Below are 19988 nucleotides of genomic sequence, written 5' to 3'. Positions count from 1 at the left end.
CATCGAATTAAACTACAGTTCCCAAGATGCCCTGCGAGACGCACTTGCGTCTCCCGCCCCTCTAGTCCGCTTTAAGAGTCTTCTATTGGCTCATCTCCAGGGAAGAGCCAGTAAACTACATTTTCCGGCGTGGCCGTAGGTGGCTGCCTCCTTCCGGCCGACGTGTCTTTCAGGAAGGGGAGCGAGTGAGAGGGCAGCGATATGGCTCCTCCGGCTCCTGGTCCGGCTTCTGGCGGCTCCGGGGAGGTGGACGAGCTGTTCGACGTGAAGAACGCCTTCTACATTGGCAGCTACCAGCAGTGCATCAACGAGGCGCAGCGGGTGAAGGTGCGGCGGCTCCGGGGCTGGGAGACGCTGGGGGCGGAGACGAAAGACGCTTCCTGGTGGCCGCGGGTCGGGTTCTGATTTAAAAAACCCTACCTTTTCTCCTTGCGCCGTTTCACCCCCTACATCTCTTCAGAACGCGGTGAGGAATTGTCTTTGTCCCTTGACAAAACTCAAAGCAGTACCATTTCGTGATAATTCTTTGACCGCTCAGTCTGCACCTTAGTAGGCGTTCGAGTAAGAGAGAGGTTCATGCTTCTATAGTAATAGTAACAAATATAATACTACTCTGCGGTAGTAATAATAGTAACAACGATAATAGCTCTCATTTGTTTCCGCCATGCCCTCAATACCCCTAAAGTAGAGACTGTTATTTATCCTCATTTTACAGGAGAGAGAACAAGGAGGCTCAAGAGAGAAATGACTTCTCGCCTGTTACCCTGCCCCACTAGCCAGTTTATTTCTCCCCAGACTTGCTCATTTATTCATTCCTCACTGATCATCTGTATGGGCCAGGCCATGTATCTGTGCTAGGCTCAAAGCTGTGACAAAATAGATAAAACTCCCAACTTTCTTGGAAACCTCAGCTCCCAAGGGAGGCAGATAAACAATAAGAAAGTAAATAAAGTATCAGGGGCATCCCTGGTGGTCCAGCTTTTAAGCCTTGGCATTTCCACTACAGGAGGCATGGTTCCATCCCTGGTTGGGGAAGTTCGAAATGCCACGCCAAATACAAATACAAATAAATAAAAGTAAGTTATTTAAAAGGTGTCAGGAAGTGGTGTGATGGAGAGTGGTGGGAGTGAGCCTGACTGAGAGCTAGAAACTGCAGCTGGAAAGACCCAGGCAGTGAGTGGGTGACAGGAGAGGGGGCAGCCGGGACTGCTAGCAGCACCTTTTGGGAAGGAGATGGATGGTACTGTCTGTCACTTTGAGAGTGAGCTATTGGAGACTTTAAAAAACACTTTTTTTGTGTGTATTTATTTTTGGCTGTGTGGGGTCTTCATTGCTGCTCAGGCTCCTCTCTAGTTGCAGAGCACAGGGACTACTCATCACATGAGCTTCTCACTGCGGTGGCTTCTCTTGCTGCAGAGCACAGGTTCTAGGTTTAAGGGCTTCAGTAGTCAGAGCTTGCAGGCTCTAGAGTGCTGGCCCAGTGGTTGTGGCACATGGGTTCCGTTCCTCCAAAGCATGTGGAATCTTCCTTGACTCATCACTGGCAGGCAGACTCCTTCCCAACCACTGGACCACCAGGAAATCCCGAGGGTTTTTAAGAGCCGTGAATGTGACAGGGTCTTTGCCTGCCCTCACGGTCTAGTGTTCTGAAGAGAGTAAACAAGTAAAGAATCGAGTGACTACGTAATTACAACTTGAGCCCTGCAGGGATAGGAGATGGAAAGTGCTGATCAGATATTGGGGGCGGGGCGGTGGTGGCTGCTTCATGTGGGAGTGGTCAAATCAGACCAAGCTTCTGTGACTGTCATCTAACCCTGTGATCAAACCTTGAGAAGGCTCTCACTCCATAGGTGAGAGTCCCAAAGGTACTGAGGCAGGGGTGAGCTCTGTGTAGTCAAGGCCTAAGAGGCTGGGGTTGCAGAAGTGGGGCGAGCGCAGTTGGGGAGATGAAGGATGAAGTGAGCAGAGTGAGAGGGAGGGCCTGGGGGGGTGCGCACAGCAAGGGTTTGGAGTTTTTTCCGAAGGTCTGAGAGGCCATAGGAGCACCATGCAAGGGAGTGGCAGACGTCTTCACGGAGGCGGCCGAGGGGTTGGAGGAGTTTGGATTCTGAAGTGGAGAAGGCTTGCTTTCCCTTTTGGCCTTTGGCAGTGAGCCCCATGTCCCTGAGTGTCATCTGTGGTATGGAGGGTAAAACCTCAGACTTCAGTAAGAGGTTCGGATTCGTTGAAACCACGTTTGCATGATTGTATTAGTTTTCCATTGTCAATGTGACTAAGGACAGCTCAAGGCAACACAAGTTTACTATCTTGTAGCTTCTGTATGTCAGAAGTCCAACCCTGCTCTCACTAAGCTAAAATCAAGGTATCGGCCCGGCTGTGTTCCTTCTGGACATTGTGGGGAAGAATCACTTTCCTTACTCATTGAAGTTGCTGCTTCTTGGCCAGGGGCCACCCTTAGCTCCTGGAGGCTTCTAGATGCTTCTCTCCAGCCCTCAACTTCCCACATCACCCTTCCATCTCAGAATCAGCCATGGAGGGACTTTTCTGGTGGTCCAGTGGTGAAGACACTATGCTCCCAATGCAGGGGGCCCAGGCTCAATCCCTGGTCAGGGAACTGGATCCCACATGCTGCAGTGAAGATCTCCTGTGCCGCAGCTAACATCTGGTGCGGCCAAATAAATTAAAAAAGAAAAAAGATCCAGGCATGGGGGTTCTTGGGATCTTGCAACTTTCCTCTTCCCCTTCATTCCTTTTGTCTAAAAGTCCTCTGTTTTTAAGGGGTTCTGTATTAGACTGGACCCTCCCAGATAACCCAGCATGGTCTCCCCATGTTCAGGGCCATAATCTTAATCACACCTGTGACATCCCTTTTGTGACGTAAGGAGAGCTGTCCCAAGGGCTCGTGGACATCTCTCGGGGCCTTACTGCGCTCAGCGTCACAGTTGTTAACGTGCCTCCCTGCTGGGTAAAGCAGACCACAGGAAGGTTTAGACAGGCCTGGCTGCCTCAGGTTCTCGCTCTTCTGTGTTCTCCCTGCAGCCAGGGCTGTCACAGCACCCCTCTGAGCCTTGCTCTCCCCTCCTGTCGGACGGGAGCCGTGACTTTCATCTCAGCAGGGCCCCGTGAGGTTCCGCGTCACACTCGGCGATCCACCTTCTGCCTTCTGTTGTGTGTCTGTTCTGTTTATGTTACAGCAGTGTGTTCTTCGAGTCTTCCTGTGTCATAATATGCAGATTTTGCCTCCCTGCTGAAGGAAGCAGCGCGAGCTGCTGTACGCAGAGAGCTGTGGAAAGCAAAGGAAACCAGATCGGCTGGCAGATCACTGTTGTTGGAGGCAAGGCTGTGGCGCAGCCTCTGAGCTGGGGCCTGGGTGCCCTCTCTGCAACATGGTAAAGATGCACTGGCACCAAACCAAGAGATCCTCCCTGACATGGCCAGAAGAATGGGAGTCCTTTCCCTGCTGAGCCCTTTGACGTGCGTTAATTCTGGTCCACAGGCCACCTAAACCCTCTTCGGCAGCCTGTATTGGCTTAAATGGTGTCCCTGATGAGATGCGTCCACTCGGAACCTGTGACTGTGACTTATTTGGAAAAGGGTCTTTGCACACTGCCAGGTGGTGCATGGTAAAGAATCCGCCTGCTGATGCAGGAGACGCAGGAGGTGGGGTTCAGTCCCTGGGTCAGGAAGATCCCCTGGAAGAGGAAATGGCAACCCACTCCAGTATTCTTACCTGGGAAATTCGGTGCACAGAAGATTCTGGCGGGCTACATCTATGGGGTCACAAAGAGTCACACACTTCTGAGCAAACACACATGGAGCTGTAATCCAGTGAAGGATCTCTGGATGGGATCAGCCAGGATTTAGGATCGGCCCTAGACAAACCTAGACAGCATGTTAAAAGCAGAGATGTCACTTTGCCAACAAATGCCCCTGTAGTCAGAGGTATGGTTTTTCCAGTAGTCATGTATGGCTATGAGAGTGGGACCATAAAGAAAGCTGAGTACTGAAGAATTGATGCTTTCAAATTGGGGTGTTGGAGAAGACTCTTGAGAGTCCCTTGGATTGCAAGGAAAATCAAACCAGTCAATCCTAAAGGAAATCAACCCTGAATATTCATTGGAAGGACTGATGCTGAAGCTGAAACTCCAGTACTTTGGCCACCTGATGTGAAGAGCCAACTCACTGGAAAAGACCCTGATGCTGGGGAAAGATTGAGTGCAAAAGGAGAAGGGGATGACAGAGGATGAAATGGTTGGATGGCATCATCAACTCAACGGACATGAGTTTGAGCAAAATCATGAGATAGTGAAGGATAGGGAAGCCTGGCGTGCTACAGTCCATGGGGTCACAAAGAGTCGGACACGGCTTAGCACCTAAACAGCAACTAAATCCAGTGACTGGTGTCCTTCTAAGAGAAAGGCAGAGAGAGGCTTGAGGCAGACAGAAAAAGTGGAGGCGGAGGTTGGGGTGACACAGCCGCCAGCCAAGGATGACCCAGAGCCGCCAGCAGCTGGATAAGGCAAAGGCGGATCCTCTCGGCTTGTGGAAGGAGCACAGCTCTGCTGACACCTTGATCTCGGACCTCTGGCCTCCAGAACCACAAGAGAATGAGTTTCTGTTGTTCTGAACCCCACCCTAGGTGGTGGTTGGTTATAGCAACTTCAGACAGGCACCCCCAGAGGTGGCCCCAGGCGGAGCCCCTGGTGTGTTGCGGTGCTGGCAACGTCGTGATGTCTGTTTCCCTACTTGGCCGTTTCTCGAGTGCCCACAAGATGGCAGGCACCGCACAGGTGTTAAGGATGCAGCAGCTAAGAAAGCCTCCAGGAGGTGACGGTCTAGTGTGGTCAGGTGACACTGATGGCCAGTCAGAGGATGGGATGTGGTCCCCTTGCCCAACCCCACCCCTGGCCTCCCTGGACAGTTCCCCTGGCTCTCAGCGCTGGCTGCACCTCTGAGCCGTTTGCAGGCAGTTTGAGGCCCCCCTCCCTGTGGTTGGATGTCACTGGTGGACGTGAGCCTCCTGGCTTTTGGGATCTTTGAGCTCCCAGCTGGTGCTGATGAGCCGTCAGGACTAGGCACCAGGGCACTCCCCTGGTGGCACGCTTCATGGTTCCTGGGGTTCCCTGGTCTGTACAACTGTCTTCGTTCTTATGCCTCCCAGAAGCTCTTCTCTTTGGCTGCTTGGGAAAGTCCTGAGGTCTGCATGTGGGGTCTCAGTGACCCCCCCTCGGCCATCCTGCAGGGTCGGTGGTGTGCTGTTTGACGCAGAGGGCAGCTGAGGCTCAGGGTGGCGTCTGGTCCCTCACAGGGCATCTCACTGTGTCAGTGCTTCACAGATACCAAGAGCCAGCATTTGTCTCTCTCTTGTTTTGAAGAAGATAATCTTACTTATTTTACTTTTGGCTGCCCTGGGTCTTCGCTGCTGCACGCAGGCTTTCTCTAGTTGCGGTGAACGGGGGTACTCAGAGTGTGGGCCTCACTGCAGCGGCTTCTCGGGTAGAGCACGGGCTGTAGAGTTGGGGCTTCAGTAGCTGTGGCGCACAGGCTTGGTGACCTTGCAGCATGTGGGCTATTCCCAGATCAGGGATTGGACCCGTGTCTCCTGCATTGGTGGGTGGATTCTTTACCACTGAGCCCCCAGAGAAGCCCCTTGTCTCTCTCTCTCTCTCTTTTTATACTGCAAGTGGTATGGGGACCCCAGCTGGGTTGTCCTCCCCAGTGTCCAGCTCAGGGTCTTTTGAGAGTCACTTCTTTAGGAGACACTGTGTTCCAAGTCCTGGCCAGATCCCGGCTGGCCACTGTGGCTGGAGCAAGCTACCGAGACCCCGTGGCGAAGCTGGCTGGAGTCCAGCTGGGGCCAGGAGCCAGGCTTCTTGTTAGCAGTCTCCGGTGGCCTGAGAGGAGGACACGTCCACCTCCCTCACACCCTCAGGCTGGGAAGAAGGCCTGGGCACTTGGAGTCTGGTTCTCAGCCTTGGGGGAGGGTAGTCCTGGCATGCGCCCACTGGTGGGGCTCCAGGCCATTGTCCCCCAGCTCGGGCAGCTTGGCAGGCCGTTCTCTCTGTGGGTCCCCAGGCCCCGTGGTTTGGAGTGGCGGCTCCAAGGTGGCCAGGCCCGCTTGCCCGGTCACTTTCCTCTCCCGGCCCCCGCGTGGCCTGTCCCAGCACCCCCACGCCCTCTGGGCTGAGTTGCTCTGTGCCTGCCCGCCCCAGGCACCGTGGGGCCTCCAGGAAGTCGGCCAGCACTCCAGGGCATGGTCCAAGGCTGTTCCCCCAAGGAGGGGCCCTCGCGTGCCCACAGCCGCACGGGGGCCCTCTTCAGGGTCCTGCAGTGAACTCTGCATGAGCGCCTTACAGCTGCTGCTGGGTTCTGTGCGGTGACTGGGCTGACTGAACATGGCCTGTGGACCTCGTCCCCACGGACACGGCAGTCCCCAAGGACTCCGCCCGCCTGGCTAGACCCCAGCATTGCTGTGCTGGGGCAGCCGAGCTGAGCTCTCCCAGAAAGGTCCTCTGAGTGAGGCGAATCTTCGTCTCTCCTGTTTGTCACGTTTAAAGAGCATTTTGAAACCAAAGCAGCATGGAAGGATCCGCTGCAGACCGTAAAGTCTGCTTTGCACGTCCCGCACCAGGTCCCATCCCTTCTCCAGCATCAGCCATCCATCTCCAGATAGGAGTCTTCCCAAGCCTGCTTTCTGGGCTTGTACAGACTTAGGCATCAGTGCACGCCCACCCCCAGCCCCACTGCAGGCGTCCTCAGACCACCCGGACTGTCGAGCTGCTTCCATTTTGGTCTGCTGCACTTCAGGGTCCTTCCCCATCGGCATGAGCAGCCGTGTCCCGTGATCAGAAACGTGGCTTCTGCCCTGGCCCCTTCTGTATGGCTGGGGCCGTTTCAGCACTGTTGTGTCCCTGTCTCTCACCCAGCCAGATGGGGGTGACAGTCGAGCCTCCTTTCCCAGGGGGATGTCCTGGGGAGGACAGAATGGGGTGCCCAGCATGCTGCGTGCCGTCCGTGGCGGCTGCTCTCCTGCGGCCGAAGGTCCTAAGGCGGCAGAGAGCCAGGGCGGGGACTAGGGCCCAGGCTCCTGGGAAGGCTGCCCGCGGCTGGCCTCTGCGGGCCTGCTGGCTGCACGGCCCCCATGAGTCCTGACCTGCCTTTGCTTCTGCAGCCATCCAGCCCGGAGAGAGATGTGGAGCGGGATGTCTTCCTGTACAGAGCATACCTGGCCCAGGTGAGCGTGGGCCCTTGACCATGACTGCCGGGGCCCTGGGACAGGAGAGTCAGGAGCAGTGTCGGAGGGGGCGGGAGCCACGCAGCCCGTGTGGCCGCCCCAAGTCGGTGCAGGTCACTGAGGCCCTGCAGCACCAGCTCAGGAGACTGGCGTTGGGGTTTCTTGCTTTGCTTTTTTTTTTTTTTCCACTTAATCAGTAGATTTTACTTGTTCAGTATGGTTCTGGGTTTACAAAATAACCGAGCAGATGATAAAAAGAATTCCAAATCCCTAGCCCCATCCCACAGGCATTTTCTCTCATTAACAGTTTGGGTTCGTGGGGCACTTTTGTTACAAGTGATGCACTGGTATTGATACTCTTATTAACTAGAGCTAGCAGTTTAGACGCTACAGTTAAATTTTTAAAAGCATCATTACATGTTGTGCTCAGTCATGTCCAACTCTTTGTGACCCTGTGGACTGTAGTCCGCCAGGCTCGTCTGTCCATGGGATTTTCCAGGCAAGAGTACTAGAGGGGGAAGCCATTTCCTACTCCAAGGGATCTTCCCACCCAGAGATGGAACCCACATCTCTTGGCGTCTCCTCCATTGGCAGGCAGGTTCTTTACCTGGGTCTTAAAAAGCAGCATTCCCCTGGGACATGATACAGTGAGAGTTCATCCCCCTGTTGTAAAAACAACCCAGACTCTGCAGAGGATTGAGCTGTGCCCGCCGGGTTCCCACCCCAGGCCCACAGCACGGGTGTGGTTGCCAGCCTCATGCCCTTAGAGCAGCGGGGAGGGGGCAGGCCTGGGCTGCCATGTGGGGGGCACGTGGCCTCACGTCAGGCCTCAGGTGGCTTCCCAGGTCTGTTTGCCTCTTTCCCTCTGCGGAGCATTCTAGAACCTGAGGGGACTTCCCCCTGTGGCCCAGGTGCTCCTCCCTGCTACCTCCCACCTCCAGGGTACATGTGCCCCCATCAGAGTAGGGTGCCCAGTGCACTCCAGAGTCTCCTTGGATATGTTCACATATACGTGTGTGTCTTTAAAAGATAAACATATGTAGGGACTCCCCCGGTGGCCCAGTGGTTACGGCTCTGTGGCTTCCATGCAGGGGTCACAGGTTTGATCCCTGGTCGGAGAACTAAGGCCCTACATACCGCGTGGCAAGGCCAAAAAATTCTTTTTTAATAAATTTTTAAAAACTAAAGGTGAAGACATGTAGAAGGCAATGAACACACTGAAACTGCCTGGAAAGCAACAGGAAAATGGGTCCCTGATTGCGGTTTCCCTTGGCAGTGACCTCCCTGCTGGGTGTCTGTGGGCGGGGCGAAGCACGTGCCCAGATTCCCTGATCCTGATGACCCCCTCCCCTTCACCACGCGGTGCTGCACAGTGACCGGCCAGGGTCTGCAGCTGGAGCAGCGGGCAGCCTGGCTCCCGAGGGCCAAGGGGCGTCCCTGGGAGCGGTAGGTACTGGGGCTTCAGCAGGGCGCTGCTGGCACCAAGCAGCCCTTGTGTGTTCCACGGGGTCTGGGACACAAACCGCACCGGGAGGGCAGGCAGGGCTGACAGCGTCCGTGTCCTGCCCGCAGAGGAAGTACGGCGTGGTGCTCGACGAGATCAAGCCCTCCTCCGCCCCGGAGCTGCAGGCCGTGCGCATGTTTGCTGAGTACCTGGCCAGCGACAGCCGGCGGTGAGGCTGGGGCACCGTGGGCGGGCCTGGGTGGGCAGGGGCTGTCTGGTCGGCATCCCTGCTGTGTCCCCTCGCCTTGCTGAGCCTTGGCTCCCCTCACCCGCACAGCGGGGGCAGTGAGGGGCCCTGCTTCAAGGAGGTCTCTGCGGGGTGGGGGACCAGAGGTGGGGACTGCACAGCTGCCTAGGGGCTGCGGGAGCCTTGTTGCTCAGAGAGCTTCCCCGGGACACACGCGGGGACCCTCCCACCTTCCGTTGCTGCTCGCCTGCCTTGCGGGGAGGCGCTGGCGGCTGCACCGCCTGTCATTCATCTCTGCAGACGGGTGGGAGGGTGGACGCTATGTCCTCACTCTGAGCTGCATGTCCACCTCGTGCCGCTGATCAGCAGTCATCAGACTCCCTCAGGCGGTGGCCGGCAGAGGCGAGGGTCAGGGCTGTAGGGACCCGGAAGCGCTGGGTCTTCCAGGACCAGGCCCGCCTGTTCTCTGCTGCCCGGCGTGGGGTCTGAGACCGCTCACAGTCCGGCCATGCTGGCTTCGGGTGGCTCCTGCTCAGGCAGGTCTGGGCTGGGATGCTCACCCAGGTGCCTGTGAGCTCAGCCTCTGGCTGGGAGCTGTGTGGCCCTGCCTCACCTGTGCGCGGAGCACCAGCCTGACCCAGCAGGCCCTGTGGTCCCCCTGCATCTCGGTTCCCCCCACCCCCAGAAATGGACTGCTCACAAGCCCCCTGGGATTTCAGAGGTGAAACACCCGCCAGAGGGTGGCTGGGCTAGAAGGCTGCGGCAGCACAGCCCATGACACGGAGACGCTCTGCTCTGTGAGCCAACTCCAGCTGCCCGTCTCAGCGCCGGGGCCTTCTCTCACAGCACTGTGATGCTTTGGGGGATCTCAGGGAGGTCCTCTCCTGAACTCTGCCCCGTGGAGCTTGTTAGACCAGGATGAGGTCATGACCTCGTCGATACTAGCTTCCCTCATGGGCTGCTGCAGCCCTCTGTGGGTCCCAAGTGTGGATATCTCCTGTGACCCCCACTCTGCTCCTCATGGAGGGCAGCACCCTGTGCGCAGCCTACTTTGATCTGGCTCCTTGGTCCACAAAGAGACCTGAGGGGTTTCTTCAAAGAGGCTTAAGCGGTGGCAGCTGAATCAGATCAGATCAGATCAGTCGCTCAGTCGTGTCCGACTCTGCGACCCCATGAATCGCAGCACGCCAGGCCTCCCTGTCCATCACCAACTCCCGGAGTTCACTCAGACTCACGTCCATCGAGTCAGTGATGCCATCCAGCCATCTCATCCTCTGTCGTCCCCTTGTCCTCTTGCCCCCAATCCCTCCCAGCACCAGAGTCTTTTCCAATGAGTCAACTCTTTGCATGAGGTGGCCAAAGTACTGGAGTTTCAGCTTTAGCATCATTCCTTCCAAAGAAATCCCAGGGCTGATCTCCTTCAGAATGGACTGGTTGGATCTCCTTGCAGTCCAAGGGACTCTCAAGAATGTTCTCCAACACCACAGTTCAAAAGCATCAATTCTTCGACGCTCAGCCTTCTTCACAGTCCAACTCTCACATCCATACATGACCACAGGAAAAACCATAGCCTTGACTAGACGAACCTTTGTTGGCAAAGTAACGTCTCTGCTTTTGAATATGCTATCTAGGTTGGTCATAACTTTCCTTCCAAGGAGTAAGCGTCTTTTAATTTCATGGCTGCAGTCACCATCTGCAGTGATTTTGGAACCCAGGAAAATAAAGTCTGACACCGGGACCCCCAAAAGCTGTGAACCTGACCTCGTTAGAAACGGGGTCTCTGCAGATGTAAGTGGTTAAGGACCTTGAGCTCATCTTGGATGTAAGGTGGGCCCTAAACCTAGTGACGGGTGTCTTCAGAAGAGAGGGAGAGAAGACACAGACGCGGAGGCCACCTAAAGACACAGGCAGAGATCTGGACAAAAGAAGACACAAGCCAAGGACTGCCACAGCTCCGAGAGCTGGCGGGGCGGTCCCGGACACGCTGTCCCTTGGAGCCTTGCAGAAGAACCAGTCCTGCCAACACCTTAAAAAAAACAAACTATTTGACTGCACTGAGTCTCAGTTGCCACATGCAGAATCTTTGATCTTCACTGCAGCATCTTTAGTTGCGGCATGCGACATCTTAGCTGTGGTACTTGGGATCTAGCTCCCTGATCAGGGATTGAACCAGGGCCCCCTGCGTTGGGGGCATAGAGTTTTAGCCACTAGACCACAGGGAAGTCCCCTGACAACACCTTGATTGCAGACTGCTGGCTTCTAGAATTGTGAGAGAATACATCCTGTTGTTCCACTGCTTCCTGGCACCTGGTGCTTTGTGATGACCCCCGGACAGTTAAGACAGGCGCCCTCTCTGCACCTCACTAGCCTGGGTGATGAGCCCTTTGGGAAGGGGAAGGAGCTCCGGGACTGCTACAAGCATTACAGAAAAGAACCGACAGGAAGCCCAGGGCGTGGAGCTGGTGCTCACAGTGCGCCCGTCCTGACAGTGCAGACTGCCTGGGAGCAGGTGGTGGAGAAGGCACCAGAGCCCACGGGGTGACCACAGCACGTCCCAGTAACAGCCTACAACACCGATGTTAGGAGGACAAGTGCAGGCTGCATGTTCACCGCCTGCGCGGGGAAGCAGGCAGGAAGCTTTGTGAGGTGGCCTTGGGGCAGCTCATGCCAGCCCCGTGGGATCCCTGCACAGTCCTGCCACACGCGCAGTGGGCAGCATACTCAGCTGTGAAGTCACTTGTCCGTCAGGCCCCTCTCTGGTGGGCGCGGAGAGGCTGAAGACATGTCCCTGGCCTCCAGGGGCCCTGGGGTACACAAACATTTGGTCACCACCCCCCAGGAACCCACGTGAGATGTAGGCGTTTGCTGAGATGACATCGGTCCCGAGCCACAACATTTTCCAGTAGTGACACAGGGCCCTTCTCTCATTAATTGCTCAGCAGCCCTTTGAAACAAGAATCCCAACTCCTCAGTTCAGTTAAGCACTTCATTTCTGGTGTAATGTGACGTGTGGGTGCGCCCAGCTGGTCCTCAGGCCAGCCTGGACTCTGGCCTGGCGCCAGCACACCACCCACCTGTCGGAAGCAGTCAGGCTGGGGAGCCAGGGACAGCCACCTTGGCCGCGGGGCGTCCTCCCACACAGCCGCCCTCAGGACCCAGGCCCAGTGCTGACCGAGGTAGACCTGGACCCTCTGCTGAGACCACCAGCCTCCTGGGGAAGTTGGTGGCGTCATGAAGATGGAGTGCACCTGTGTAGCCTCATGTCCCTGCCGTGGGAGGTGCCCCCAGCAAAGCCAGCCCACCCCTCTGCACTGGGGTGGTGTGGACACCTCAGCCCTTGAGCACTGATGCCGGGGTAGCGCGGGGCCTGGGTGGTCATCTGCGGGCAGGGCCAGGCATGACCCTTCCTGCACCGCATCTCCCCACGGGGCCTGGCGCACCTGACCCCACTTCTGGCCTCGGTTTCCCCGTGTGTGTGAAGGCTGAGAAGTGCCTGATGAGGTGGGGACTGGCACCCAGAGGGGCTCTTGGTGCAGACAGCTGGGCCCATCCTGCCTACTGCTGCTCTGTGCCCGCGGGGGCCTGACTCGCCGTCTCTGGGCCTGTCTGTTCCCCCTGGGGGTGCGGCCACCTCCTGCCCCTGCCTTGGGCCATGAGCAGCTGTGTCTCACAGGGATGCGATCGTGGCCGAGCTGGACCGGGAGATGAGCCGGAGCGTGGATGTGACCAACACCACCTTCCTGCTCATGGCTGCCTCCATCTATTTCTACGACCAGAACCCAGATGCAGCCCTGCGCACCCTTCACCAGGGGGACAGCCTGGAGTGGTGAGTGGCCATCCTACACGGGGGTTTGGGGGGTGCTGCCTGAGAGGCAGCTTAGAGCCTCATCAGCCGTTGTCATAGGAACGGCGAGGGGGGCTGCTTGGAAAGTGGGCCTGGGGTGGGGTGCAGGCCTCTCGTTCCAGCTCCAGCTCTTGTTCCCAGTCCCAGAGACACTCTCTTCCGCACGGCTGGGCTGCTGCTCTGAGGACATGGCAGCCTCTGCTGAAAAGCCTCTGTTCGCAGCAGCAGAGCTGAAAGCACCTTTGTCTCTGCCTGAGGCCTCTGTGCCCGCCCTCCCTCCACGAAGCCTTGTGCTCCTCTGTCCAGGGCCCTGGCCTGTCCACCTCTTCCTTGGGCCCTCACCACCCTCCACTGAGGCCGGGCCTTGGGCACTGCAGGCCTGGGCCCTGAAGCCCCGTGCAGCCTGAGCTGGCTCCACCCCCACCCCAGGAGGCGGCTCTGGGCTGTGGTGTGATCCTTGCTCTGGCCAGGGCTCCACGAGCCCTCTAGTTGCTGCCTTGCCTTGGTTAGTCTTCCTTCTCGCCCATTTATACCCCACCTCAACCCAGAAGGGGGTTTGCAGTCGGCCCGGTACGTGGCTGCGGTGGCAGTGGACCCACGAGTGTTCCTCATGCCCCTCCCCAGGCTCTTCTGGGCACTGGGTCATTCTGGCGGGAAGGCTCTGGAACAAGAGGCCACATTAGTGATCGCCGGTCCCAGCTGTCTAGGTCTAAGAGGGGCTGGTGGGTGTGGATGCTGAAGGCAAGGAGCACTTGCTTACCTGCAGCTCTTCCATCTGGGAAAGAAGCGGGTGCAAACCTGGTGGCTGGCCATGGGATGGGCAGGGAGCGGGCCGCAGGCCTGGGGACCCCGTGGAGCTCTAGGCCTGATCCTGCTCGACGGAGGCACGGCCTGGGAAGCGATGGGGCGCTGGTTACGGCGAGCAGTGCCCACAGAGTTTGATTCTACCGGGCTGATGGTCAGCTTCAGTTTTCCCCTCTGCAAAGTGGGACTGGTGGCCCGAGCACTAACAGGAAGTTTCGGGAAGGTGGTGCTTACACAGAGTGAGCTCCCAGTGGGAGGGTACGGTGGGGTGAGGGTTCACGGACCACATACCTTTCCTGCAGCATGGCCATGACAGTGCAGATCCTGCTGAAGCTTGACCGCCTGGACCTTGCCCGGTAAGCCCGTCCCCACCGGGGGCTGCTAGGCAATGGCCTGTGCCTGGGGGTGGGAGGGGAGGGTATCTTAGCCAAGGCCAGGCTGTGCTGGGACCCTGAATTCTCCAGAAACTGGTCCTCTGTCTTCAGTGGGGACCACCTCGAGCACGCCCCCTGGCTCAGATCATCAGCAATGCGAATGTTTCTCCATGTAGTGCGTTCTGGTCCACAGGGGTGACGGCACCACTGCTTACCTACCCGTCCCTGCGTGGTGCTGCCTGGGACAAGGGATGTCGCTGCCGGTGCCTCAGCTTCCTTCTGTGAGGCCGGCAGCAGGGCCCGGCCTACAGGGTGGGAGCAGGCTTCGGGTGTGTGCAGCCGCAGGGGGGTGCTAAGGCCTCATGAGCAAGGAACTCAGGCAGGGGTGGGGGACAGCAGCCTGGCCCCACAGCCACTGGGCACCTCTCCTCCGCCCCCAGGAAGGAGCTGAAGAAGATGCAGGACCAGGACGAGGACGCTACGCTCACCCAGCTGGCCACCGCCTGGGTCAGCCTGGCTGCGGTGAGCCCCTGCCCAGCCTGGGCCGGAGCACGAGGGCAGGAGCAGCCGGGTGCCCCGAGGCTGCTGCTGGGCTTCATGGACACCCCAGGCCTCGTGCTTTCTTGGGGGCGGTCACCCGAAAGAGCCCAGCACGTTTTCCCCATCACTCAGCCTTGACCCCTTCTGGCTTCCTATAGGCCAAATAGCTTGGCCAGACCCAGGGTGAACCGACTGGGGGGCTCCAAACCGGACTCGGCATGCTCTCCCTGCACGCACTCACACTCTGGGGCCTGGCCCCAGGCTTGGCTGCTGCTCAGCTTGCTCTCCAGCTCCTGGCACAAAGCTGGGGCCCAAGTCCCTCCTCGAGCCCAGCCCCCTACCCCCACATGCCCAGGCACCCCTCTCCTGGCAGCAGCCCTGTTTCGGTCTTGGGCTTTTGACTTCCTTTCTCTGAGTTCACGCTCTTGTCCAGGCTTTTTAAAGTGTGCTCCTTGTCTGCGTGTATCTGCATGTTGTTTTGCACGGCTGAGGCCTCACCCCATAGGATCCATTCAGTGCAGGGGACACACCCCAACAGTCCTCTCTGTAGCCTTGCATTTGTTCACAAGTGCATCTTCGTGTCAGGCTCCCCTGCCAGCGTGACACTGTGTCTCTACCAGGCAGACAGAACCTGCTATTCAGAATGCGGGTGGGCGGGCTCAGGACCGACCATGGAGCAGATGCCGGTGGGCCCTGTGTCCCAGCCCAGACCTTGGCCCAGCTGCCAGTGCGTTGATTCCTCCTTGAAGCTGAGCCTTTCAAGTCTGTAAACTGAGGGCTTGAGGGAGCCGGGTTTGAGGGGTCTGCACAACGCCTCGGCCCCTTCGCAGTACAGGCTGCTCAAGGGCTTCTGTGCGGAAGGTGTCGGTGTCCCCAGGGTGCCTGCCCTGAGATCCTCCAGGAGGGAGCAGGCCGGGGCAGGGCAGGGTAGCAGGGTGACAAGGCGGTGGTGTCCCAACTGTCCCCGCAGGGAGGTGAGAAGCTCCAGGACGCCTACTACATCTTCCAGGAGATGGCCGACAAGTGTTCGCCGACCCTGCTGCTGCTCAATGGGCAGGCAGCCTGCCACATGGCGCAGGGCCGCTGGGAGGCTGCTGAGGGCGTACTGCAGGAGGCACTGGACAAGGTAAGGGCAGGCCCAGCCCCACCCCAGAAACAGGTGCGGCAGGGACCCTACGGCCTGCCTGCTGGCCAGGTGGGGATTCTCACGCTGACGCAGCTAAAAGTCGGGATTGTGAACCACAGTCCTCATTCTGACTTCTTTTGAAAATGGGAGGATCCAGTCAGCCCAGGCCTGAGCTAAGCAAACATGCCCCGTCTCCTCCTCACTGATGCCGCCCCTACCTGGCCTGGGGCGTTTCAGGGTGATGACCCCTGACCTGGATCTGTGCTTGAGAGAGACCCCTGCCGTTGGCTGCTGAGGAGCGAGCAGAGCGCACACAGACGTGTCGCCTGTGCCCGTGCTCACCGAGCGGAGGGCCTGAGCGTGCCGCCCGCAGAGGCTGGGGGCCGCTGCAGTGGCCTGCCTTCTCCCGACCGACAGCTGAGGCAGTTTCTGATACAACGAGAAACTGACGCCACTGGGCAGCCCCTCCCTCTTCACCTCTGCGAGGGGCCGGGCTGTCACGGCAGGCTGTTGGCCGCGCGGGGACAGGCCAAGGGCGTGGTGGGGTCATCAGGCTGCGTGTGTGGAGCTGTGACCCATGCCGGTGCCCAGGGTCCATGCGGCCCCTTGAGCCTGTGACACCCCGACTGGCATGTCGCCGCCATGTCTCGCCCCCCATCAGGGCCTTTGGGCTGGGGTTCCTGGCCAAGGCAGCAGCCGAGCCCATTCCCAGGATTCCCCGGGCTTCAGCGCCCAGTGTGGGCGGGAGAGGGGAGGTCAGCTGCTTGGAGGTTCTGGTAATTTCCTGCAGTTTCCTGTCAAGTCCCCTGGGGAGTGGGCGGGCCCTACCCCACGTTCTCAGGCCTCACAGCTGCAGCAGGAAGACCAGCTCGCTGGGCTGTGATATGCTGAGGCTGCCTTGGCCTAGACTCTGTCACCTTAAGATTTGTGATAAATAAATAGGCCCCTCGGAAACTGCAGCAAGCGGAGTCTTCATGTCAGTCTGACCTGTTAAGGAAGCACCAAGCCCCTGGGGAAAGCAGCTGGTGTGGGGAAACAGAAGGGAAGGCTCCGAGGTCTCCACCTGGCCAAGCATCCAGTCACGGGGCACACTGCGTCTTGTAGCCCCAGCCCTGTCTGAGCTGGCCCACCCCTGTGAGTGGGCCAATCCACTGGCCTGGAGAAGCTGACCCTGCCCATCCCCTTTGTTGTCAGGACAGCGGCCACCCTGAGACGCTGATAAACCTCGTTGTCCTGTCCCAACACCTGGGCAAGCCTCCTGAGGTAGGCCCCTCCCCGCCCCCAGTAGGTGCAGCAGGGTTTTCTGGCCCTCGCAATGCCAGCCTGTGGTGGGCAGGGGTCTCCAGTGAGGCCCCGGCTCCACAGGGAGCTCGAGGTCACGGAGTCTGAACTTCAAGGCTAGCCTGGGGTTGCGGAAGGAACCTGCTCCCCATGAGTGGATGCGGCTGCCATTGACCCTGGGAAGTTGGTGGTACAGTCACTCCCCCAGGGCCCCCACCCTGCCCAGAGCTCAGAGAGTCCTGTGGACACGTGAGCTGAGGCTCGGGGCTCCCACGGTGGGAGCCAGCCTGTGTCATCTCACAGTCAGGAGCAGGCAACAGGACAGAGAAATGGGGCCCAGGGGAGCCATCCCAGTGAGCCTGTCTCATCTGAGGGTGCAGGGGGAGGATGCGGGCACTGCCCATTAGGTGCCAGGCCCAGGCGGCCAGGGGCCCCCCACCCCAGGGCTTCATGGGGGTCTGTCCCCAGTGCCTGTGGAAGGGCCCCTGGCAGCCTCAGGGCTGGGGTGGTGTGGGACAGATAGGACAGCGCCCCCACTCAGCACAGAGACACCCCCAGACTACCAGTTTGGAAGAAGCAGAGCTGCATAGACGCCCATAGCCCTGTATGTCAGGGCTGGGCGCGAGGTTCTGTCTTGTCCCCAGTTCCCATCCCCAGGCCTCTGGGGTGTCTCCATACAGTGTGCCCAGAACAGACTCGCCTCCTTTCCCAGCCCCATCCCCCTGACCTGCCGTCCACTCCGTCTGGCCCCCTGCCTCTCCCCGGGCCTGGGTCCCCACCCAGCCCCCATCCCTGAACCTGGTGCATCCCTTCCATCATGTGCAAGTACAGGCTCCCGGCCCCGCCCCCCAGGGTCCCCTCTAGTTCAGCACGATTCCGGGGTGTGGGGTGATGGAAAAACGGAGGGGAAATCGGGGCTCTTGCCTGGGTCTGGCTGGGTGGCCCTTGCTTCATCCCATTCTGCTTTCCAGGTCAGAGCCAACGTGGGTCCCCACGTTTAGCTAACCTTGCCTCCTCCCACAGGTGACAAACCGCTACCTGTCCCAGCTGAAGGACGCCCACAGGTCGCACCCCTTCATCAAGGAGTACCGGGCCAAGGTGAGCCCTTGGGGTGGCCCAGCTCTGCACCCCAGATCCCGCAGGCTCTACTAGGCAAGGTGGGGACTCGGGGCCTGGCTCACAGATTCTCCCGTTTCTCTGTCTCTCTGCGCCCCCCCCACTCCTGCACCCCCAACTCGCATCAAAGGAGAACGACTTTGACCGGCTGGTGCTGCAGTATGCCCCCAGCTCCTGAGGCCTGCCCCAGATGCACTTCCGGAGGAGCCGTGGGAATTCGAGGCCAGGGCTCTGCTGCCCTCTCTGCCGGGCACTTGCCCTTTGGCTAGAAGTACAGGCTGGAAGCCCATCCCAGCCTGCCGTTTTTCAATAAATGTCTCCATTCCAGGAATCCCCACCCAATTTGTGTTTGCTCCAGCCACTTTGAAGGGGCAGATGGGAGGGACCCCTGCTGACCAAACAGCTACCCCCACGCCCAGTTGGCATCCAGGGAAACTGAGGCACAGGGAGGTCACAGCCATCACAAGGGGTACCAGGATTTAAACGCAGCACCCCTGGGGGGTCTGGAGGTGGTGAGGGTGCCGGAAGTACTCGGGTCTCAGCTCAATTGAGTGGGGAGGGGGCGTGCCGGGTCCTCATAGGAGGAAACATTGCCCTACCGCACCGGCCCCTGCTCCTTGCTGCCGTGTGGTGAGTCAGGACAGGCCCGCCATGATGGGGGCGTGGGTGCCAAAGCACCGCTGTGGCCGAAGCACTGAGCTCCTTGCCCAGAAAGGTGACTGCCTAGTGAGCACCCGTTGATAAGTAGAAGCTGGACAACAGAGGGAAGGGGAGTGGCCGGGGTCTCTGGGATGAGGTCACCGTTGAGCTGTGTCCGCCTGAACAAGAAGGATCAGTCAGCCCAGGTTCTGGGAGGTCAAGCCTCCTGGGCAGAAAGAACAGCCTGTGCAAAGATCCTGGGGCCTTACTAGAGTCAACAAGCCCGATGGAGCTTTGTCTCTGGGCCCTTGCCTGGGGAGGGAAAGAAAGACGATACTTGGCTTCCCTGAACCTGACCTCATCTGTCTCAGAGGTGGCCTTTGACTGCCGAGACAGGACAGAGAGCAAGGGACCCCCAGCCCCTCCCCGCTAGGTCAGCAGGGGATTGAGGTGGCAGAAGCCTTCCGGGGCAGGGGTGTGTATGAGGGTGAGGGCTGGGGTAAGCTCCCTGGGGAAGAGGAGGCCTGCCCTTTCAGGAAGGGCAAGGTACAGGTCCCTTTCTTGGGACTTCAGCAGCCCCCCTCAGAGCCCTCAGTGCCTGGGAGCTCTGGTTCCCAGCTGCCAGCACCAGGAGCCACCTTTTGTTTCTGCTCTGCACCCACCCGTTGGCAGCCTCCTACCTGGGCCGTGCCAAAATGAAACTTGAGGCTGGGCTGGGGCTGGTGTGGGGGGGCAGCTCTCCCCTTACTGATGGGTGCCATAGTGACCAGATAGTGCCTGGAGGGGTGGGGGCAGAGATGGCTGGTTGGGGCGGTGCAGGGCTACCCAGCTGGACTTACAGAGGCATGTCCAGCAGCCTGGGACCCCTTAGCTCCCCTCAGCTTGCCAGGCTGGCTATGGAATTGGGTATCTTTAATGGACAGAATCCTTGCCCACACGGAGAGCACATTAAAAAATAGTAGGAGGCAGAGCAGGACAGATGGTGACATGTGCCAATAAGAAGGCTGATGGGGCAGGGGGATCCGGGAGGTGCAAGGACCAGCTGACGTAGGTAAAGCCTGAAGGGGAAGGAAGAGCCTTGCCAATACCTGAGGAAACAGCCAGTGCGAGGACCCTGGGGCAGAACTGCTTGCTGTTGGAGAGCTACCTCCAGCCATGAGGCCAGTGCAGCTGGAATGGAAGGAGCAAGGTGAAGAGAGGAGGCCGTGAGGGTGGGTTGTGAGTCACAGTGAGAAGGTGGGCTTTTACTCTTGGTGATGGGAGCCATGGAAGGCTGTGAGCAGCGGAGGAGCAGGTAGGTTTCCTCTGGCCTCTGTGTGGGGTGAGGAGGAGGCACAAG

General features: G+C 58.7%; 1 protein-coding gene across 1 annotated transcript; it reads left to right on the top strand.

Moving 5' to 3' along the window:
* The first annotated feature begins 139 nt into the window (after positions 1–139).
* COPE (COPI coat complex subunit epsilon) lies at positions 140–18341 on the top strand. Its single transcript, XM_070373381.1, has 10 exons — positions 140–327; positions 7172–7234; positions 8807–8907; positions 12599–12751; positions 13876–13929; positions 14388–14469; positions 15458–15613; positions 16808–16876; positions 17918–17992; positions 18141–18341. Exons 1-10 carry the CDS (start codon positions 202–204, stop codon positions 18186–18188), a joined length of 927 nt encoding a protein of 308 aa, XP_070229482.1. The 5' UTR covers positions 140–201; the 3' UTR covers positions 18189–18341.
* Positions 18342–19988: the final 1647 nt, after the last annotated feature.

Source organism: Bos mutus, chromosome 7, assembly GCF_027580195.1.
Source record: "Bos mutus isolate GX-2022 chromosome 7, NWIPB_WYAK_1.1, whole genome shotgun sequence".
Taxonomy (NCBI): domain Eukaryota; kingdom Metazoa; phylum Chordata; class Mammalia; order Artiodactyla; family Bovidae; genus Bos; species Bos mutus.
Note: the sequence above shows the minus strand (reverse complement) of the source record. Positions and strands in the feature narration are given on the sequence as shown.